This window comes from Crocodylus siamensis, chromosome 1 (genome assembly GCF_052110815.1).
Source record: "Crocodylus siamensis isolate JL-2025a chromosome 1, ASM5211081v1, whole genome shotgun sequence".
Lineage (NCBI taxonomy): Eukaryota > Metazoa > Chordata > Crocodylia > Crocodylidae > Crocodylus > Crocodylus siamensis.
Window position 1 is genome coordinate 218,815,874 of NC_143395.1, and position 20,302 is coordinate 218,836,175.

Genomic DNA, 20,302 nt, shown 5'->3' on the forward strand with positions numbered 1-20,302 from the left:
AGCAGAGGCCGTGGACTGCAGCCCACATGAGTGATCTGAGTATAAAAATGCCAGAAGAGATAGCAAAAGAAAGTGGGTGGATGGAGATCAACTAGGGAGCACTTCCTTGTGCTTGGAAAGGGCTGATGTATGATCTAGTTAAGTGATAAGACACATAAAGTATTTTGGCAAACAAACGATAATGCTGGAAAGCTTTCTATGCCCAGCAAGTTTTGAAAAGTGCTTCAAACTCAACTGAAAGACAAGGCAGTATTTGGGATTTTTCTAGATATGCCTCTATGTAGGAATCGCTATTTGAAAATAATAGCAGTAATCACAGAGCTTGTAAACAATGGCTGGATGGGGTTTTCTTAGTGAGTTGTGAATGACTGTTGTAAAGCAGAGCAAGAAAGAACAAGCATCCTTCCTAGTTTGTCTCCCCTCTTCTTCATCCACAGAGGATGTAGGTGTCTGGGAGCCACAAGACAAGAAGGGCAGCAGGCAGAAAGGCGCAAGTGGTTCTGAAACAGCCCCAGCCAGTCAAGAGAGGGAGTGCTATGACAAGGAAGGAAAGACAGAAGGACATCCTACCATGAAGCAGTTCACGGATGAAGATGTAGAGTATTACCTCCAGACCAAGGTAAGACTTTGCCCCTGTGTCTTTTCTTTGCCTCCAGAACCAGGGATGATCTTGAAATGTCCAGAGCTCAAGGACAGGATGCTTTCCTGAGCCCTTGAATCTTGGGATAAGATTGGCCTGCATTCATGGGACAAGGATTTGAAATAAGAGTGTCCAGTGCTTTGGGTTCTGAACAACATACAAGAGGTTGATTCAGTGGCCTATTAGCTTTTCCCTGACTTGTCATCCGGTTCCTCTTCCAAAGATACCTTGGGGTTGAGCTCTAAAATGTAGACTTTCAGATGTGATTACAGCTAAGAAATCTTCTAGGGTCTTACTCCATCCATTGAAAAGTCCTGCCTTAACAGGAGCAGGACAAAAAAAAATAGCTGCTGTGATTGCCCCTAGGGAAGACAGTTGTCTATGTTTAGGAAATAGTGGGGAGGTGGATACAGTAAAACTGACCAATCCTTTCCATGAACTTTGGATACTTCTCTAAACTAAAACCGACTTACTTTCTGAAACTGGCCTAGCATTGGTGCTAGATAAGTAAAGTAGCATTGGCTTTATCAGCACAGCCAGGCGAGAACCAGACTTTCTGTTTCATGGGGTATTAAAAAACAAAAAAACAAAACAAACCCTCCCCCCAAGCCCCAGAAAACCAAAACAAAAAAAGGAAACCAAATCTAATGAAATTATATTCCAAAATAAAAGTTATCTGGGGTAAATCATAATTTTTCCTCACAAAAGCAAAACATTTCTTTCCAATTTCAACTTTATTTTATAAAATTTGATATAATCATTAATTATTTGGACACTGGGATTGAGTGCACAGTTAACAAATTTACAGATGACACAAAGCTGGGTGGAGTTGCAGACATTCTGGCAGCTAGGTTTGGGATCTAAGATTACCTTAATAAATTGGAAAAATGGTCTGAAATTAATTAAATGAAAGTCAGTAAGGACAAGTCAAGTGTAAAGTCTTGCATTTAGGATGGAAAAAGTCACATGCACAAATACAGACTGGGAAATGACTAGCTAGGCTGAGGTGCTACAAAAAGGGATCTGGGGGTTAAAGTGGACCATACACTGAGCAAACAGTGAGCTTTTGTTGCCAAAAAAAAAGGAAAAGAAAAGAAAAGCTAATAGCATACTGGACTCTTATTAACAGGAGTGTTGTTTGCAAGGTAAAGGATGTGATTTTTTCCTTCTACTCAGCACTGGTGAGGCCTCATCTGGAGTACTGTGTCCAGTTTTGGGCACTGCACTTCAAGAAAGACATGAACAAATTGGAAGAGTCCAGCAACGACCAAAAAGAGACAAATATTAGACATCCAGGTGATGAGATTTATGAGAAAAGGTTTGAAGACCTGTGCTTATTTATTCTGAAAAAGAGAAGACACAGGGGCAATTTGATGACAGGCTTCAAATACCTGAGGGGTGGTTATAAAGAGAATGGTGACAGACAGCTCTCTGTGGCTGCAGGGGACAGGACAAGGGGTAAAGGTCTTTTAGATTACAGTAAGAGAAATTTAGGTTTGAATATTAGAAGGGACTTTCTCACTGTGACAGTAGTTAAGCATTGGAATAGATTACCTAAAGAGGTTGTGGAATCTCTATTCTTGGAAGTTTTTAAGACTAGATTAAACAAACATTTATCTAGGATGGTTTAGAGCAAGGGCTTGGACTAGATGATCTCCTGAGGTCTATCCCAGCCCTAATTTTCTATAATTCTAGAACACAGGAAAAATGGAAATGTCATTTTCAAATGGAAATCTGAAACCTTCTGTTGTGAAATGGTGGAAACATTTCAACCTCCTAGAAACCCTTTGGTGTTTGCTTTCCCTAACTGGTTGCTTTTTCAACACTGACATTCTTATGAAATGTTTCACTTTAAATGAATTGACATTTTCTGATGGAAAAATGCTCTGTTGAAAAATTTCCAACTAGATCTATTGATCAGTACTTCCCTATGTGTAGATGAATGATTGAGGAGGCAGAGGGAACAGTTTTGCACAAAGACTAATGACATTGTATTGCCTTATTGCCTGCAATGGATACAAAGAAACAGAATTGGATTTCGTTAAACAAGGTTCAGAACCATCAGCAATTGCAGTCCCACTGGAGTATTTCCATCTTCCAGCAGGTTCCCATTTGCAATAACTCAATGGCTCTGATGGGTTCTTGTCTTCTATTTATTCTTAAGTCATAGGTCTTCCTCTCAGGCAAGGCAGCCAATAGCCAGCCAGCCACCAGCTGTGCCTTCAAGCTGCTGCCTGATTTTCCTAAGTTAGATTCACTCCAGTATCTGATTCATAGTCTGATTTGTCTGATGCCTTGATCCTTAAGATCCTGCCTTTCTCCACTCATGCAGTGAAGAGAAAGCCCAAGTAAACATTGGACAGAGACCTAACTCAGACTTGCTCCTGGATCTCAAATCACCCCCTTCCTTTGATATTCAACATACTTATGATAATATTAGCATTATTATACATATTATAGTGTGTTCATTTTAACATATAATATAAATATTATAACTGTATATGTCTATATAAAAGCAGCTTTTCAGTACAGGATCTATAACCTTAGAGATATCAGGGGGAAGCCTGTTCTCAACCAAACTTTTATCCTGGTACTAAAAACTCCAAAGATTCTGGTACCTGGGGCTCGCCTACTTCTAGATGTAGTAAAAACTTGCATGGCACTGGAGAAGGAAGATTCATTCACAAAGTGCTATTACTCTACAAAGATGTTTATAGTGTGATCAATTCATCACTGTGGTAATACAAATAGTATCAAGCCACATTTCTGGCATCCTTGTGTTGCTTGTTCTCTCAGCCTCATCTCAAGGAGATAAATATAGGCAGTAGTGTGTAGTTTTTGATAAAGATGAGCTTTTTTAAATTATTTGTTGGTTTGGTACCAATTGCTATGTATATGTTACAGAAATGCACCTTCCACTTGAAGGTGAGATTAGTTCCTGAGGAAGTCTATTCTATGCTCCTGGATCAGCCCCCGAAAAGCTCTTTATCCCATCCAGACAACCTTTACCCTTAGTGTAAGAGTGACATGTGCAGGAATCAGTATAGTATGGAGTCTCCTAAGTGCTGAGGTTTCATTCCCTGATGTGTATGACTAGGTGGTAGTGGTGGTTCATGTGCAGTAAAGAATGAACAGAGCTGCCTGTCACTGGTGCTCAAATCTGTTCTGTCTGACCTGGTCGGTGAGTTGCTTCATGCAGATGAAAAAGACCTTTAATGAAAAGTGATAGAGTAGCATTGGTTGGCATAGCAGACTGGGAATTTGGAGACCTGATTATATTCTTGCCTCAGCTGGTAAATCACTGCAGCTTATCCAGAGCTAGGTTCAAATGAGCTGGTTTGGATGCCAATAGCAGAATAAGTGGAGGCACAGAGTTCAGCATATCCACCTGCAAATCCACCTGAGATACTGAGTAAATACTTGGGTGGTTAATTGGTTAAAGAGATGTAGTTAGCCATGTTAGTTGGTGCCAAGCTCTTTGCTGCCACTATTATCAGAGTGTGAGCTGTTTTAAAGCTAGCTTGCATATATCCACATAAAAGGTAGCCACAGTGGTCAGTATAGTGTAAACAGATTATATCTCCCCATCTCTGAAATGGAGGCAATGGTAATAATTTCCTGTCTGTATTGAAGCACTCCATTCTTTGTAGCCAACTTGTTGTTCTCTAAGTGGTTTGATTGGGCTTTTAGCTGTAGGTTGTGGTTGGGTTTCATTTTCTCCCAGCTAGCTCCACTGATTCTACTTACCAGTTTTTGGGTTTCTTTTCTGCTGTTCCATCCAGCCAGGAAGTATTTCACTGGATGAGAAAGAACAAGCCAATCAGAACTTGCAGCCAAAAGCTCAGCCAAAATGGGTGAGGCACTGGGGGATGCAAGGAGGCTTGCTATGGACAACACTCCTCCATTGTCCTGCATAAGGATATTTGGACAAAGGAGTAATTAGCCACCTATTACTTACTTCATTTAGCATTGTTGATGACCTATTCTCAGAACAGTTTGGCTTGGAGAAGCCTCCATCCCATTATGGTAAATGCATAAGGAGCCTTTTTAGAATATGGAAGCCATGGTGAAATGTTCTTCACTAGGTATGATCCTTGCACGTTTCTCCTGTTAAACCTTGAAGAGTTGCCTCTTCCAGGACTTTTGTGTAATCCCCATGTGATCTTTGCAATTTTGATCATGTGGGAAGTTCCTGATTTAAGCTTGTTCTTTATCTAGTTTTTCCATTTTATACCTCAGTCCCTCACAGGCCAGGTTCCACTGAAACTCTTAGGGTAAGTACAGACAGTCAAAAAGCCAGAGGCTGAATTGATTCATTCTTCACAGGTTAGTCTGAGATGCGTAGATTGAACTGATAAGGAAGTGAACAGACATTTACTTTTTATTCTAGAAATGTAGCCACATGCCTGCAGTGGCCCAGGGCAGAAGCCAGGGGTGCTAAAGCATGCCTTCCTCCTCTTCTAGAGCAGGCAGCTTGGGCCAAGGTTAGCCTGTGAGCTCACCTGTGAGGGGGGCTTTACAGAGGAGGTGCAAAGCAACCTGGGATGCTGGGGGACTGTGAGTTAACTTGAATCTGGAGAGGATCTGGGATAGAGGTACAATAAACCAGTTTAACCTAAATCAGTTAAGTCTGATACTACATCCAACCAGGTTTACCTTAAACTGGTTTCAGCCACTTTGGAAGCAGCTTATATGCATTGAACTTCTCTTGTGTTACAGATTTGAACCAGTTTTTGATCATTTATGCTGGTTTATGTGCAATTTCTGTCCCTAGCCTTAATGATGACCGATGAGTAACTAAGCGGATACTACCTGACCAGAGCACATATGCAGCAAGGCAAGCTCTTTCCAGGGGATCTCATAGTTCCAACTGAGATCAGCCAAGGAAGAAAACTCATAATTCTATAGAAGTGAAATCTCTTCTGTCTCCAGGATTCAAAGCCAATAAATGCTTTTTAACATTGCTAAGGACTGAGCATGTTGTCCCCAGCACAGAATACTTTTTACCACATCAGGCTACAAGGAGACATCTCATTTGAGGTGATCCTGACTGTCTTGGGTTTTGACCCAGATACAAACAGGAGCACCACAGTCATTTACACACATAGCCCTTCTGAACTGCATGGCTGTTCCTCTGCCAGTAGTTGCCAAGCAAGAGCACACAGCCTGATTGGCCTGTCCCTGGAATAAACACAATTACCCTACAGACGACATGGATGCGTGTGGAAAAGAGCAGAGGGGGCTTTACCAATTCAGGCTAGCCAGAGCTCATAGTCACCATATAGGATCAGCTGGCACTTGTCAGGAAGAAAACCAGAAATGTTTTTCCCTTAAATTTTTGTACACGTGTGTGCACACACATACACGCACATGTCAAGATGCCCCATGTTTGTTGGGTCTACTCAGGTAATCTCTTGGGTGGAGCTGGAGCTTGTCTGTAACCAGCTCTTATGTGATGTGACTTCCTTGGTATCAACAGGTGGAACAGCGACACCTCCTGGTGTCCAAAACAGTAGATGAAGTGCAGATGATGATCCAGCAGCTGACCACAGAAGTTAGCTGCAGGGACATACGATTCCAGCCCATCTCCAACTCTGGCATTCACAATGAGAATTTTAAGGTAAGGGTGAGAGGTGAGGTTCTACATTATTTGAGAAGATGCGCACATCCATGCTGTCTATTAGTCCCTTAAGTACTCTGAGCTATGTTCTTTCAGAAACTGAGTCGGATAGGAAAAAAATGTTCCCATTCCTAGAAAATGTTTGAGTTATTGAAAATCTTTCACATTTTGAATTGGGAAGGAACACTGAAATACCCCAAGATTGTTGCAAAGCAATAATCCAGAATAAATTCAGCTATGTGAAACAAAGTTTCTTTTTTGATAATTTCCATATGTTTTGATGTGATTTTGAATGGTTTTATTTTTCAAAATATTGTAAATGACCTTAAGTTTCTAACAAAAAACCCTTTTGAACTGTAAAAAAGCAACCCTTTTATTTTGAAAATATCAAAATGTGACATTCTAGTAATTTTGCAAGTTTTCTCTAAAACTTTTTGAATACAGGAAATTATCAAAGTCAAACCTCTATAAAATTGGTTTTCACAAATGGGCAAATGGGAATATATTTCATTGAAAAAAAATCCCTATCATATCCATCCAGCAACCATTCAGTTCAATTTTTTAAAGGTTTTTACCAAATAAAATCTCATCTGCATCTGGTGACCAGATGCTTCAGCTTGGCTAGGGTTTTTTCTTTATAAAAAGGCCTTACTTTCATTCCCATGTCCAGTATTCATACTGTTTAAGTCATGTGACTGCCAGTGAGTGTTCTTCAAGATTTCTTATATAGGTATAAAAGTAAAGGTTATCTACATAAAAAACCAAAACAGAAAATGGAAGAGAGTAACTGCCTCTTACTGTGATCACAAGGAGACTATTCATCCAAAATGATCATCAGAAAATAACAGTCTTCTAGCAGCTACATCTTTTATGTAAAAATCCCACCCACTTTTTCACAATGGCCAAACAAACAGTTTCTGCCCAGGTCGAGGCTGGTGTAGGGTGAGATTTAAGTAGGTCTAAAACCTCTTACTTTATACATTACTGGTTCAGACACAGCTGAACGAAATGACTGTCCTCTGACAGCTGTTTGATGGGTCCTGGAAAACAGGACAGTTTCTAGATAAAAGGTTAAAAAATGATAGAAGACAAAAACCATTCACCCAGTTGTCAGTATGTGGGCAGCCAAGGTCCAACCAGCTGTAGAGATGGGTCTCTTTGTAGGGCAGAGGTGGCTAGTTCTGGGTAAGGTGGGGTATATAAGATGTATTGGGAAAGCAGAGTTTGTTTCTGCAGAATCGCCAGTATGGACCCTCCCAGCACCACCTATGAGCATTAGACTTAGTCACTGGGAATGACAGTTGTGTAATTTATTCTTTACCATTAGGTTCAGAGGAAACTCCTAATGCTTTCTGAGCTACCTGTCCGACACATGCTTTCTCTGTTCTCTGCACTTCTTATCTTACTCTTTGCTTCTCTCAGGATCAGCCCGCTTTAATGGCCAAATGGTCAACACTGCTTCGGGGAAAACGCTCACTCCACCCATCCATTCAGGTACAAAAACCTACCACAGCTTCCTCCAAATACTGCCATGCCTGCTTTGGCCTTTCCCACTCCTTCTCTCCATACCCCACATCCCTCACCCTCTGTGTCCTCCCTGCAAGGAGTTTCTGTACATGTGCAGAGCACAAGACCCTCCTTTCTAACCTATGACTTCCTTTGTGCTAGACTGAGGTGCCCAACTGAGAGATGCTTTGCATTTTGGCAGGAACCGAAGGACTGGGCTGCATCTAACTTGCATAACCTGGTATGGACTGTTCTTAACAGATGGGTCACAGACCACAGGTCCCAGCATCCAATGCTCTTTTTTGACTCCAAGGATTCAGACAAATTAGCACGTGTGTAGCAGGGCACCAAGGTGCCTGCTACTTGGAGAGCCAGAGTAACGGCTCAGGTGCCAGTTGCTAGGGGCAACCAGAGGGAGCTAAGGACACACACCTGTCTGGTCAGGTGACTGAAAGGGGCAGGGCCTGGCTTCAATATAAATCGCAGGCCAAAGGCTGGGGGGCAGGGGCTGGCAGTCAAGGAAGAAGGAGCTCGGCCCTGAACGAGTGAAAGGGAAAGGCCTGGATGGGCGAGCAGCTAGGGACATGGGTGAGAGATGGAACACCTATGGTGTGGTTCGGAGTATGTCTTAGCTGTGAGGCATAGATTTGTACTATAGCCGGGGGGCTTGTGTTTGGTTGTTGTTACACCAGAGGTTTGGGAGAGGCTATAAGGGGATGGAGGAGGCCTCATAGGGGGACCACGTCAGAGGGTGGACCCCAGCCCTAGAGAGAGGGGCAGCACTGCTGAGAAGCCCCAGAGAGAGTGGGCAGCTAAAGGAAGAAGCCTCGAAAAGGGGGCAGTAACCATGAAGCTCCAGCACAGGGAGCAGCGACCGTTAAGCCACAAGGGTGCAGCAGAGGGAGTGTGCCTCCCAGACTACCAGAAAAGGGCAGTGCAGGAAGGGCGCTGCTGACCCAGAGCGTCAGCAAGGGTGCAGCAGAGGGGGAGGTGCCATCTCCGAGCACCAGGAAAAGGCACAGTATTGGGACAGGGCTGACTCCGAGTACCCCGGAAGGCGGAAGCAAGGTCGTGGAGAACCTGAGCGCCAGTGAGGCTTGGGGTGGGCAAGAAGCCCCAGACAGTGGGTAGCAGGAAGCCCAGAGAATGGGCAGCGAGAAGCTGGGGTTCTGCAGTGCTGCTACAATCGGCATGTGTCACCACACCCAGCACACAGTGGCCAAGGGTAGGCATCAGCTGGCTCAGGCCCCAGGGTCAAGCCCAGGGTCTAAAGGTCAGCCAGGGATGGCTAAAGAGCTGTCCCTGTCCCATGGCTGGAGGGTGTCCCAGCCATGTTGCTTTGGCCCCTGGCAAGAGGCTGGCCCTCTGCTGGTCTGGCTGACTAGGAGCAAATTTGCTCCTGATCAGCATCTACAAGTGCATACAAGTGTAAATACAAATAGTAGATTTACTGCACATTAGCCTATTTTGCTATGCAGTAGCTCAGCGGACAGTTACATACTGATGCTTTACTGCATAGTAGATGAATTTACTGTGCAGTAAAGCATCTCGCGTAGAAGTGCCCCCTGTTTCTTTTTCCCCGTCTGTAAAGAACAGCCAGTATTCCCCCAACCACACGAAGAGGGATGAAAGGTTTCTTTTACTAAAAGAAAAACTTTTTCTTTTAAATCTTTAAAGAATGTAGAGCTCCTAGGATGAAAGAGATTAGAGAATGCACATCAATATCAATTGGATATTACATCTAATAATCTCTAGGTATATCCCTATTCATTATACTAAGGTAATAATTTGCAGTGCTTTTGCCTTCCATTGCTGGATTTCAAAATCTGGTCTCTCTCCTTTGTCTGCTGAGTTAGTTATCCCATCTTGTGCAATTACCCGTCAAGTCTTGGAAACCATGAAATGTGAGGTGGGAAGGATGGAGATTGCAGTAATAAGCTAGCCAGTGTATGTTCAGATTCTATTCTGGTAGCATTGCCCATGACCCTCACCTTGGCTTGCTTCTAATGACAACTCTCTCTTTCTAGAAGTAGTCTCACAAGCTTCTCCAGGGAACCATGACATAGACTCCCATACAGACCAGCCTGCGGTGGGACCTGCCTGTTCTGAGCTTCTTCCATTGCACTTCAGCTTTTCCCCTCTGTGTCAGCATGTTTCTCTTGTCAGGGTGGTTAATCTGCCCTCACTTCCTCTATCAATCTCTCTGAACTCTTCCAGGTCTTAACACCTAGCCAGTTCCTCATGACTGTCCCGCTGCGTGGCCTGACTGGGTACAAGGAGCGCCAGGTGCGGCGCTGGCGGTATTACACTGTGCAAGGGGAAAAGCTCCTCTCCTCAGTGCGGAACCCAGAGGAGCTGCACCAGTGGCTGGAGGTGGAGCAGTTTTCAAAGAGCCTTCAGCAGTGGCATGACACAGATATGAACTTCGAAGGTGATCTTGTTCCAGCCAAAGTCCTTGCTGTCTTCCGGGACCTGGTGGAGAAGTCGATTATAACCTGTGATCTCTCCAGTGAGTGTAGTGAGACATGAAGGGAATTGGACTATTAGCACTAATGCAGAAGGTTGCTGCTGCTGGCCCTAGGCAGCAGTGGCAGCCTCCTGCCATCCGGTGCACAGATCCGGGGACCCACACCACCAGGAGGAGTCCAGCAATGCTGGGAGGGCAGGTTGAGCTCTGTGGGGCTGGTGGAGCCAGTCGGAGTGCAGTCCTGGTTCTCCCTGCCTTCTGCTGCCAGGCTGCACTCCGACAGGCTCAGCAGCCCCATGGAGCTCAGCCAGGTGGTTGGAGGTGGAGCGCAGCCTTGGGTCTCCCCACCTCCTGCCACTGGGCTGCTTCAAAACTCAAAACATTTCGAAATTTCCAAGAAGTTTTGAGTGCCCTCATTTTGTTTCAAAGCGGTTTCAAAGCTTTTTGTTTCCCCTCCATTTTGCTGTTTCGAGCTTGAAATGTGTCAAAACAAAATGTGAAATGTGCTTCAAAACAAAACACTCAGCAAAATTTCATACAGCCCTAGTAACAGAGCAATTCTGTTGCAAAAAACTCAGACCACAACATGGTAGTTTTTGCCACTATGGATTCCTATTTGAAATCTCTGGGTTTAATTTGTCAATCATGTGTAGATGTTTGCATACCTAACAGTGCTAATATTATGCAACACCCCAAAGTACCCTTAAAAGAATCTTGTGGAATCACTGCCGTAAGAATTCAACCACCTTTTTTTGCTGTGAATTTACAGGAAGTAAGTTGTCTTTCTGCTAGCCCAGGAAGGATATACCTGGACTAGCCAGAAGGATATTGTGAAAGGGATGGAGCATTGGATCCAAAGTTAGAAGAGACTATCCCTAGAGAAGTCTGAGCTGTCCATAGTCTTCCAGGTGGCAACACTTCTTTTGGGCAAAATCCTGTTCTTTATTTTTGTTATTTACTTTAATTCTGTAGACAAATAGAATCATAGAACTAGAAAGAACCTCAAGGGTTGTCTAGTGATGTACAGGATTCCATGGTCCTAACACATCCCAGCAAGATTTTGATCCAACCTTTTTTCAGAAACCTCCAAGGATGGAAATTTCCTGGCAGCTTGTTTCACTGTCTTGCTGATTCTACAGTTAGAAATTTTTTTCTAGGATTTAATTCAAATATTGGCTTCTCCCCTGTACCCAGGATGCTCTCAACCTAATTCTAGGTAATGTCACATGGTGTCACTCCCACCCACAATGCTACAAGCACCTTCAAAGCCACTGTTGATATCCCAACCTTCCCTGCAAAATGAATGGAGGAGGTAATAATTGATAGGATGTAGTTTGTGTGTTAAACCCTCCTTTAGAGCTATGGCATTCACAAGTTGCTGTCTTTTGGGATGCTACCTTATTAATAGTCAACATGCTTAGTTTTTAGAATCCTGAAAACATTTTATAGACTTCAGTTAATTAATGCACAACATAACTTGAGGTGGGCAAATATTTCCTTTTTCTCAGCTGGGTTAACTGAGGCACAGAGCTTGTGCCTTTTCCTAGACCAGGGGTGGGCTGGATTCAGCCCACCGACTGATGGTATCCAACTTGTGGGTGGGTGGCTGAAAACTCATGGGAGCTGGCCTGTGGGCAGCCAGTGGCTCCAGCTGCTGCATGGTGTTGGACAGGCAGGGCTGTTTCCATCATGCTGGGCAGGTGGGCAGGACTGTTTCCACCCATTGCTGATGTGGTCGCGTCAACTGTGGACCTTGGGGAATGCCCTGATCTCTACCTGGAACCTGCTGGCTGTGTCCATAGCTGATGCCGGCACCCAGCCAGGGCTGCTTCTGCCATGTCAGGGGGTGCTGGTGAATGCTGAGGACACAGCCAGCAGTTTCTGGGTTGGGTGGGGCTTGCAGCATGCTGCACCTTCAGGAGGCATGGGGGTGGGGAGGGGAGAGAGAAGTGTTGCCATTGAGAGAACACCAAAAATCATGAAGTGCCCCTCCAGCCAAAATACCCACCTCTGTTCTAAACCAAAGCCAGACCAGGCTGCCTCTCTTCAAAGGATTTTGTCCAAAATGACATTCCATCATAGGACTGCAAATGCAGAAAGGCCATTTTCCCTCCCCAACTTAAACTCTAGAGTTTCATCTTTGCAACGTAATGGAAAGACTTGTTAAAATCTAGCTCATTTAGCAACTTGTTTTTCTAGAAAATTGTGATTACTATTGAGAAGGAGAGTGATGAAATGCAAATTCAGCACCACCAAACAGTTGCTGTGACTTGGCAGAAAAGTCAAATGTACTGACTTCTTTTTGCCTCACCTGTTTTAGTCACATGGAAGGCATCATGTCAAGGAAAAAGTCTGGTATTCTTTAAAGCAGGCTCCCAAGCTGCTGATCCATGGACCACTGGCTTATGGTCCATGCTTATGGAAGAAATGTTTGGGCATAGGATGCTGACCTGTCCTTCTTGCAGCCTGCTGAGGGGAGATCGGCATATGGTAGAAAAGAAGAAATAATGTTAAAACAGTGAGATTATTTTGCTTCAAACAGGACAAACTCCTTTCCTACCAAAGACAGCTAATGTTGCTGACACACTTCCCTGATATCACTGTAGCCTCTTTGCTGGCATGGTAGTAAATTTAGGGCCTTTGCAGTGTCTCATTTGATTGAAAATTTGGTGTCAGGACTTTGCTGTATTTCCATGCACGCTTTATTTATTTACTTGTGTGCACCAGTCTCATATCTTTAGCAAGGTCACAAAAATAACAGCAGAGCTGCACTTGAGCTATTCCACTGGCAGCAACCCCAACTGAAATGACACCGTTGATCCCTGTAGATGCAGTGTCCCTTCCTTTCTTCCCTTTGCCTCTCACCACACTGGTTCTGGGACCAGCCCTCCATCCTCTTGTCCCAAAATCACCAACCTTTGGCCATGTGGAGCTCCTTCTTTCCGAGACCTAGCAGTGGCTGGTTCAAACAGACTTGAGGATGAGCCCTTTTTGGGGGGCTGCTTTGCAACACCAAGACATCTCAGACTGCTGGAGATTACTTGTATGCAAGTGCCCATCCAGACACCTAACTTGTGAGCTACTCATTAGGGTAGCAGCAAGGAGCTTAGTCACCACTGAGAAAATAAGCCCTGTCCACCCAATCCATCTCTAGAGCATCAAGCCCAAAAATGAGGATGGTGTGTGCGCGCGTGTGTGTGTGTGAGAGAGAGAGAGAGAGAGAGAGAGTGGGGGGGGGATTCCCCAACCCACTACTCTTGAAGCAGTTGGAAACCCAAGTCTTAAACACAGTGCCAAGGATGCTCTTCAGGCTTGTTTTACCACCCTATTTTTGTCATGGTGTATATGGAGCAGGAGGGCATGGACAGGGCTTATTTCCTCAGCAGTGCGACTGACACCCTGCCCCTGTGACACCGACATGGCCACAAGGCTCGGTGTGACTAAGCACCAAGGGCAATGATAGGTCCCACAAGAAATTTCATGTATGGATCTAGACCAGTAGTTCTCTATGTCTATAGACTCAAGGCACTCCTTGTTAGGCTCAAGGCACCCTCCATAATTTTGGTGAATTGAGCAGCACCCCATTTCAAAAACTGATTTATATATTACAGTGCTTACTTCCTTTCAGAAGGACCTGTGAGGGTGGGGGAGCAGCCAGTCAGGGAGAAACCTGAGTTTGCTCTTATCTGTTTATTTCCTCATACCTGGAGCCGTATTTCCTCACACTTTCTGAAACTCACTTCTAAGGATCTCAGGGAACCCTGGTTAAGAATCGCTGATTTAGACAGTCCATAAGGAATTGGAGGTTTCTGGATGCAAGGCTTCTCTCTGGACTGTTTTGAAATTAGGGAGGCTTAGTCATCTTCTTTGCTGTCTCTTGGGGTTTAGTGCTATGGGAGAAGTTTAAGCCACAGCAGTTCTGCTTACCTTTGTTTGCAGCTGGTCTTGTGATTTTCAGGGTCCCACACAGCCAAAGAGTAGATGTTGAGGGGAAAAGTTGGTGTTGCACGCTTCCTCTTCTTGCTCTTTGGTCCCACTGTTGGAAATTAAGAGCTAAGGTGGGTTCATGACTTACAGAGTACACACTAGATGAAGAGCATCAAACCACTTCTGGGGTAGCTTGTGCAGAACACCAGCCCTCTTTTTATTGTTTCTTTTTGTTGCTTCTTCCCAGGAAAAATCAGCCTTCTGGAGAGCTTCAGCTCAGTGGTGCGAGTTGCTGTGGAAACATCAAACCTCCAAGTAGAGGTGGAGCTGGTGCCTACAGTGGAGATCTTAACCTGCTGGCCAGAGAAGGCCCGGTGGCCTCGCTGCCTCAGGCGCTGGCCTTCCCAGGAGAAAGTGCAATGTGTGAAGGTACCATATGTTAGGGGAATGGGAGGCCTGGTGGTGTAGTGCGGGGTGGTAAACAGTGTTTTTCAACCTGTGGTCTGTGGAGGCCCAGGTATCCTCAGACTATGTCTAAGGGGTCTGCAAAATATGACTATGATCAATCAAAAGTATGTGAATACCCACACTTACAAATTAGAGGGGTCCATACCACCATTCAGAATTCCCAGTGGGGTTTGCACCACCATTCAACATTTTTTAGTAGTCCACAAATGAAAGTCCCACAGCCTGGGCCCCAGACTGACTGGAGCAGGGGATGATAATTACTTTGCATGTGTAGCTGATCTAAATGTATTGCATGATTAACCAGTTAATCAAGAAATATATGGAGTGTGTGGCAGGGGCCTAGTTTTTGCAAAGCGTTCTTGCAGGAAGGCCAGTGTTTGCTGAGCAGAGATGAGTAGGAAGAGGTGGAGGCAGTGCACTCAGCTCCAGCAGAGCCTGATATCCACCATCCCTTGCTGCTTTAGTCTCCTCTCTCTTCCTGCCACATTTCTTCGCTGCAAAGCATCTTGTTGTACTATCCCACTTCTGTTGGTCTTGTCCTGTTATTGACTAAGGTCTGCCAGGGCTGAGCTTGGTCAGGTCAGCACTGACCTGTTGTCTATCCTGCAGCTCCAGTACAGGAAACTGTTGTGTAATTCTGTGTTCAAACAGCCAAGATGGGGATACACTTGCTAGGAATCAGGGTGTCTCTTGTGTCTGTCTCTTGTGACTTGGTCCAGGGTGCCATGCCAGGCACCTCAAGAGGTGGCAGACAGGAGCTATGGGGCCTCCCTTAACCCTGTTCTGTGCTGCTCTGGGGACAAGTTTGCATCTCATCCTGTCTCCCTCCCCTCTCCTCTACAGTCATTTGGCTTTAACCTCTTGGCCCGCTCCAATTACCACTGGCAGCTGGGCTTCTCTCGAGCTGAGCGCCTATTGGTGGAAGGCATTGATGAGGATGGGGGGTGCCGCATGAAGTGCTTCCGGGTCATGAGGCAGATGAAGGAAGACGTCTGGTGCAAAGGAAACAAGCCTGTTCTCACTTCCTACCACCTCCAGGTAGGTACAGCAATCACAGTGATGGAGGAGGCAAAGGGGGAGCCCCTTCCATCCTGCCAGTAGCAGGTGAACAGTGTCCTCATTGCAGGAACCTCTTCCCAACTGGAAACATATAGCAGAACCTGAGGCTGTTGATTGTAGCCACGTTGGTCTAAGGACATACACAAGCAAGGTTCTTTGGGTACATATGATATCTTTTATTAGACCAACTAAATAGTTGGAAAAAAGTTCTTTGCAAGCTTTTGGGCACAAGCACCCTTCTTCAGGCATAGGGAGACTCTGCTGCTCTTATGAATTCTCCAGGGTAGAAAAGAAGCTAAAATAAACAAGAAGTCTGTTTACTTTAGCTTCTTTTCTACCTTGGAGAACTCATAGTCTCCCAGTGGCTGAAGAAAGGTGATTGCGCCTGAAAGCTTGCAAATAACCTTTTTCCAACGATTTAGTTGGTCTAATAAAAGACAGCAGAACCCAGATACTTGGCAAGATTAGGTTTCTTACTGCCTTACAAAGAGGAGGGTTTGCAAAGTCTCTGGGGTTGGGGGTATATCTGGCCACAGCAAACAACTGTGTGGGACTCCTGAAGGGACTCCAGCTGTTTGCTGAAGGTTTTATTTCCAAGGGTGCCTATTCCCTAATGAGCTGTGCAGGACCCTCAGCTGAGGGGCTCCAGCTGAGAGGAGAAGCAGCATCCTTTGATGTTAAAGCCACAGTGAATAGGTGATCAGCTCATCCTTCATCCAGCCATCTGCCTTGAATGAAGGGGGCTAGGAACCACCTAGTTATGAATGACCTGGGTTCTGCTATAGTCCAAATAAGCAGGGCTGAAATGGCTACTGTGCTTCCTCATTGCCTTCCCAGGAGCTCCCCTCAAAGTGCTATCCTCCATTTCCCTTACCTAGCAGAAGAGATGCCATCTGTCTATATCCCATAGGCACAGCTACAAGCATTAGCAGTTGCACATAGCAACCAGAATCCAGGCAGCACCAGAAAGAAGGCTGCCTGTGCCTTACACTGCCCCATGTAATTGCCTGATCAGCTGCTAGTTCTTGACTAACGTTGTACATTACACAAACACACTTGGAGTTTCTACCGATGCCACCACCTGAGGATCACAGAGGCTAGGTCTGCATGGCCAAACCCTGGGCTGTCATCAAGGAAAAAGCCCTTCCCACTTACACCTGCTCCACACACACCAGGGTCCAGCCAGTCAGCAAAGTAGACAACCTAGAGGGGTCTTCAGTACACACCAGAGTGCTGCTCTGCGACCTTCTGTGTCTCAGGAGGGCCCAAGGGTGGCTCTGGGCACATGCTGAGGGCTGCTTCATGTTGTATGCACTGCTCACTTACCAGGCTCAGGAGGGAGCAGGGCAGAAGTGAGAGGGCAGAGGTGTTTCTTGGTGGTTCTCCAGGGCTTGGCAGGAAAATGTCTGTATGGCCAAAGCCTTTTACCACCATGAGCCCCAAAATCCTCCCAATACCTACTGTGGCGCAAAGAGGTCAGCAGAAGAAGGGAACAGCCTTTGAAAGGCAATGGGACACATGTGGAGTCACTCAGGGAACTGCTGGTTGTCCCTGGCTCTATGCTAGCCAGTGCCAGTAGTGACTGTTTTCCTCTCATGGCTGTTTGGGGCCACGGTATGAAAAGGACTCCTTGGGTTTCATTCACCAATATCCACATTGCAGCACTCATTACAGCACCCAGATAGGTCTGCTCAGCAGTGAGAAGCGTAACGGCTGGCTGCCTAATGGAGCTAATTCCCTTGTCTTCATGAGCTAATTCCCTTGTCTTTGTGAGCTGTCCATGCCAGGAGCCAGGCTTATCCACAGGGAAGCACACCCTGCCACAGCTTCCAGTCCCCAGGGCTGCAAGCCCAGCTCCTTTCCCCAGGTGAGTGGGCCCTTGGCAACAGCCCTGTAATGTTCCCTTCTACCCCCACAGATGGTGCTGCTCTGGACCTGTGAGAAGTACCCGCGTGCCAAGGACTGGCGCTACTTCCGGGAGGGCTTCCTGCGCTTGGTACGGAAGCTGCACAAGTGTGTGAGCCAGCACTTCCTGAAGCATTACTTCCTCAGGGATGCAAACCTGTTCCAGTATGCCAACACCAGTGACCTGGACCTGGTGGCAGGCAAGCTGATCGTCTTCCTGGAGAACCCTGTGCTCTGCCTGGATTGAACTACCAGTGCCTCCCCATCCAGTCCCATCCATACCCCAAGCTCCTTTTGTGGCTTGTGGTTGCTCTTCCTGCCCTTCCACAGACACTGTGATCAAATGCATCATGAAACAGAAGAGTCCAGCTGGGTATGGGTAGAGACCAAGACCACATGCCAAGCCAGTGCCATGTGCCATCTGTAGTTGAAGTCACTGCCATCCAAACCCCTAAGCCACCAGGCAGAGCAGCACAGCCCTCCTAGTGGTCAGTCCTGTAATGTCTAAACCAAAGGCAGCATGGGCTAGTGGCAAGAGCAAGGACCTGCCACCCACTCTGTAACCATGTGCATGTCACTTCACCTCTCTGTGTCTCCCCACACTGATGTTTTAAACTGGGTTAATCTCCACTTTCCTCAGCAGGTTGTTAAAAGGATAGAGGACTGAGACTGAGCACATGTAGAGAGTTCAGAGGTGTTTGGATGGAAATTACTGCTGAAGCACCATGTATTGTTATTTCCAATACTCCATCTGCAGCTCCACAGAACTTCCACCTCTCTAAAGACAATTTAATAGATCATTGCATGAATAGTCCAGTTGCTGGTTTTTGTCTTCTCTGCTGTCTTCCCTGTTGATTTTTGTCCCTAGATTTTTCCTTGGAAGGGCAGGAGGGGGAGAGGAGCTGTCTACCTTTGCCTTTCCCACCCTTCCCAGTGCCACACAGCGCATGCAGTGAAGATGTTTGCCATGAGAGGCCTCTTGCTTCTCTGGCTCTGCCCAGTTGGCCAGGGGATGAACAGATTTCTTGCCTTTTGGTCCCTTTGTCATTCCAGGTGGTAAAAGACAGCTGAAGAATTTTCTACAAGGTCCAGTGCTTATATATTTTTTCAAAGCAATATGTTCAATATTATAATACCCAATACTATTTTCAAAGCAAAGTCCCAGTATTTCAAGGAAACAAGTTTTGAGATAACCATTTGTTCTGGTGTCATGCTGCTGATGTTATTTATTGACTCAAAGTACAATAAAATGGGCTTTTTCCTGCCTCCTGCATGGATCACAGCTTGCTGAAGTACTCAGATCGAGAAACTTCCTCTCAGCTCTCCTGGCAGGGACACCATCTTCTGGCAGTGCCCATCACACAGCCCGATTTCCATTCTTGGCCCATACACCCTTTCATTTCCTTGTACACTTCAGGGGGCATGAAGCTCTTGCTGTTACGGGGGTGAAGAGTGGCTAGCCCAACGATCACTGAGATGGGTGTGTGGCTATCACTGCAATAGAGAGGACTGGGGTGGCCAGTGGCCAGCCCAGAGTTCCTTGAGATGGACATGTGGCCAGCACTGTGATAGAAAACCACTGTTATCTCTTTTCCCTCACTTTTCCAAACTCCTTCCACTTTTCCTCCTGCCAGTCACTCATTGAAAGACTCAATTTCTCTCTCTCATAAGCCAGTTTCCTCTGTACGCAGGCCCAGACCTCTTGAGCTTTCTCCCCTGAAGCTCTCCCTTCTGTTCTCTCTTCTTGACCCACCAAGCATAGAAATATCCCTCAGCTTAACAGCCTGCATTTCCACAGAAAAGAGAAGGTGCCGGTGGCAGCAGGTTATCAATGCTTCCTGCCTTCCAGATCCTTCCCCCTGCCTATCACCTCCAGACCCTCTTCCCTTCCTCAGAGCTCCCTCAGACAGGGTCACATCAGTCCCTCTACAGAGCCCATCTTCTCTTCCTTCCTGGCTGTCACCCTGTGAAGGAAACATAAGGTGCACTGTATACATCAGGTCCCTAGTACCAGCTCCATCTGATATGCCCACAGAGCATCTGGATGGCCTCACTCCATCAGGGTTGTCAAGGAATACTTGCCTCTGTGGCTACAACCAGTTGCTTTATAAGGGACTTCTCACACCTTGCCCACATGCATCGCTCAGTGGGCATCAGGCACCCATCGCTTGGGCAGACAAAGCTTCTTTGTGCACAGTGGCAGCCGCAGCTGCTGCCCAGTCAACCTCTCTCTTTTGAACTCTGCCTCCCCTTATCAGTCCTTCAGTGAAGCTCAGCAAGAGGAGGCATTAGTAAAGCACACCCCATTTGCAGATGCCAAAGAAAGAGACAGGAAGTGCTTCACACTTTGGTTTCTTCCCTCCCTGCAGCCACCCTGCAGTTAAGAGGATGGCAGCTGAAGAAACCTTGAGAAATGGTGGAAGGGGCTGGAAGGGATGTGCAATCACCTTTCTTCAGGCATAGGGAGTCTCTGTGCACACACGCGCTCGCACACACACACGCACACACCCATATTATTGTACATTAAGGTTTCTCCATTTCTCCATCCTGGTTTAGTAAGGGAAAAGCAATTCTTGTCAGAGTTAGCTCAGCTCTCCTCACCCAGTGCATAGTGGCAGAAATCAGAGATTTATTAGATCCAATCCTCTGACTTCTGGTGTCTGACAAGCCTTCGCTGTCCCTCCTGAATGCTCCCCAGTCTCCACATTTC

At 46.0% G+C, this 20,302-nt stretch overlaps 1 protein-coding gene across 1 annotated transcript; it reads left to right on the forward strand.

Annotated features, from left to right (window-relative positions):
• The first annotated feature begins 220 nt into the window (after positions 1-220).
• MAB21L3 (mab-21 like 3) lies at positions 221-18,777 on the forward strand. Its single transcript, XM_090031592.1, has 7 exons — positions 221-619; positions 6,120-6,260; positions 7,683-7,754; positions 9,984-10,275; positions 14,408-14,589; positions 15,472-15,666; positions 17,606-18,777. Exons 1-7 carry the CDS (start codon positions 365-367, stop codon positions 17,837-17,839), a joined length of 1,371 nt encoding a protein of 456 aa, XP_089887718.1. The 5' UTR covers positions 221-364; the 3' UTR covers positions 17,840-18,777.
• The last annotated feature ends 1,525 nt before the right edge of the window (positions 18,778-20,302 follow it).

Excerpts from the sequence above, each read along its gene's own strand:
- MAB21L3 (XM_090031592.1), top strand. The coding sequence starts at position 365 with ATGACTGTTGTAAAGCAGAGCAAGAAAGAACAAGCATCCTTCCTAGTT. Across the intron at positions 7,755-9,983 it reads CACTCCACCCATCCATTCAG|GTCTTAACACCTAGCCAGTT; the intron begins GTACAAAAACCT and ends GAACTCTTCCAG. Across the intron at positions 14,590-15,471 it reads AGAAAGTGCAATGTGTGAAG|TCATTTGGCTTTAACCTCTT; the intron begins GTACCATATGTT and ends TCTCCTCTACAG.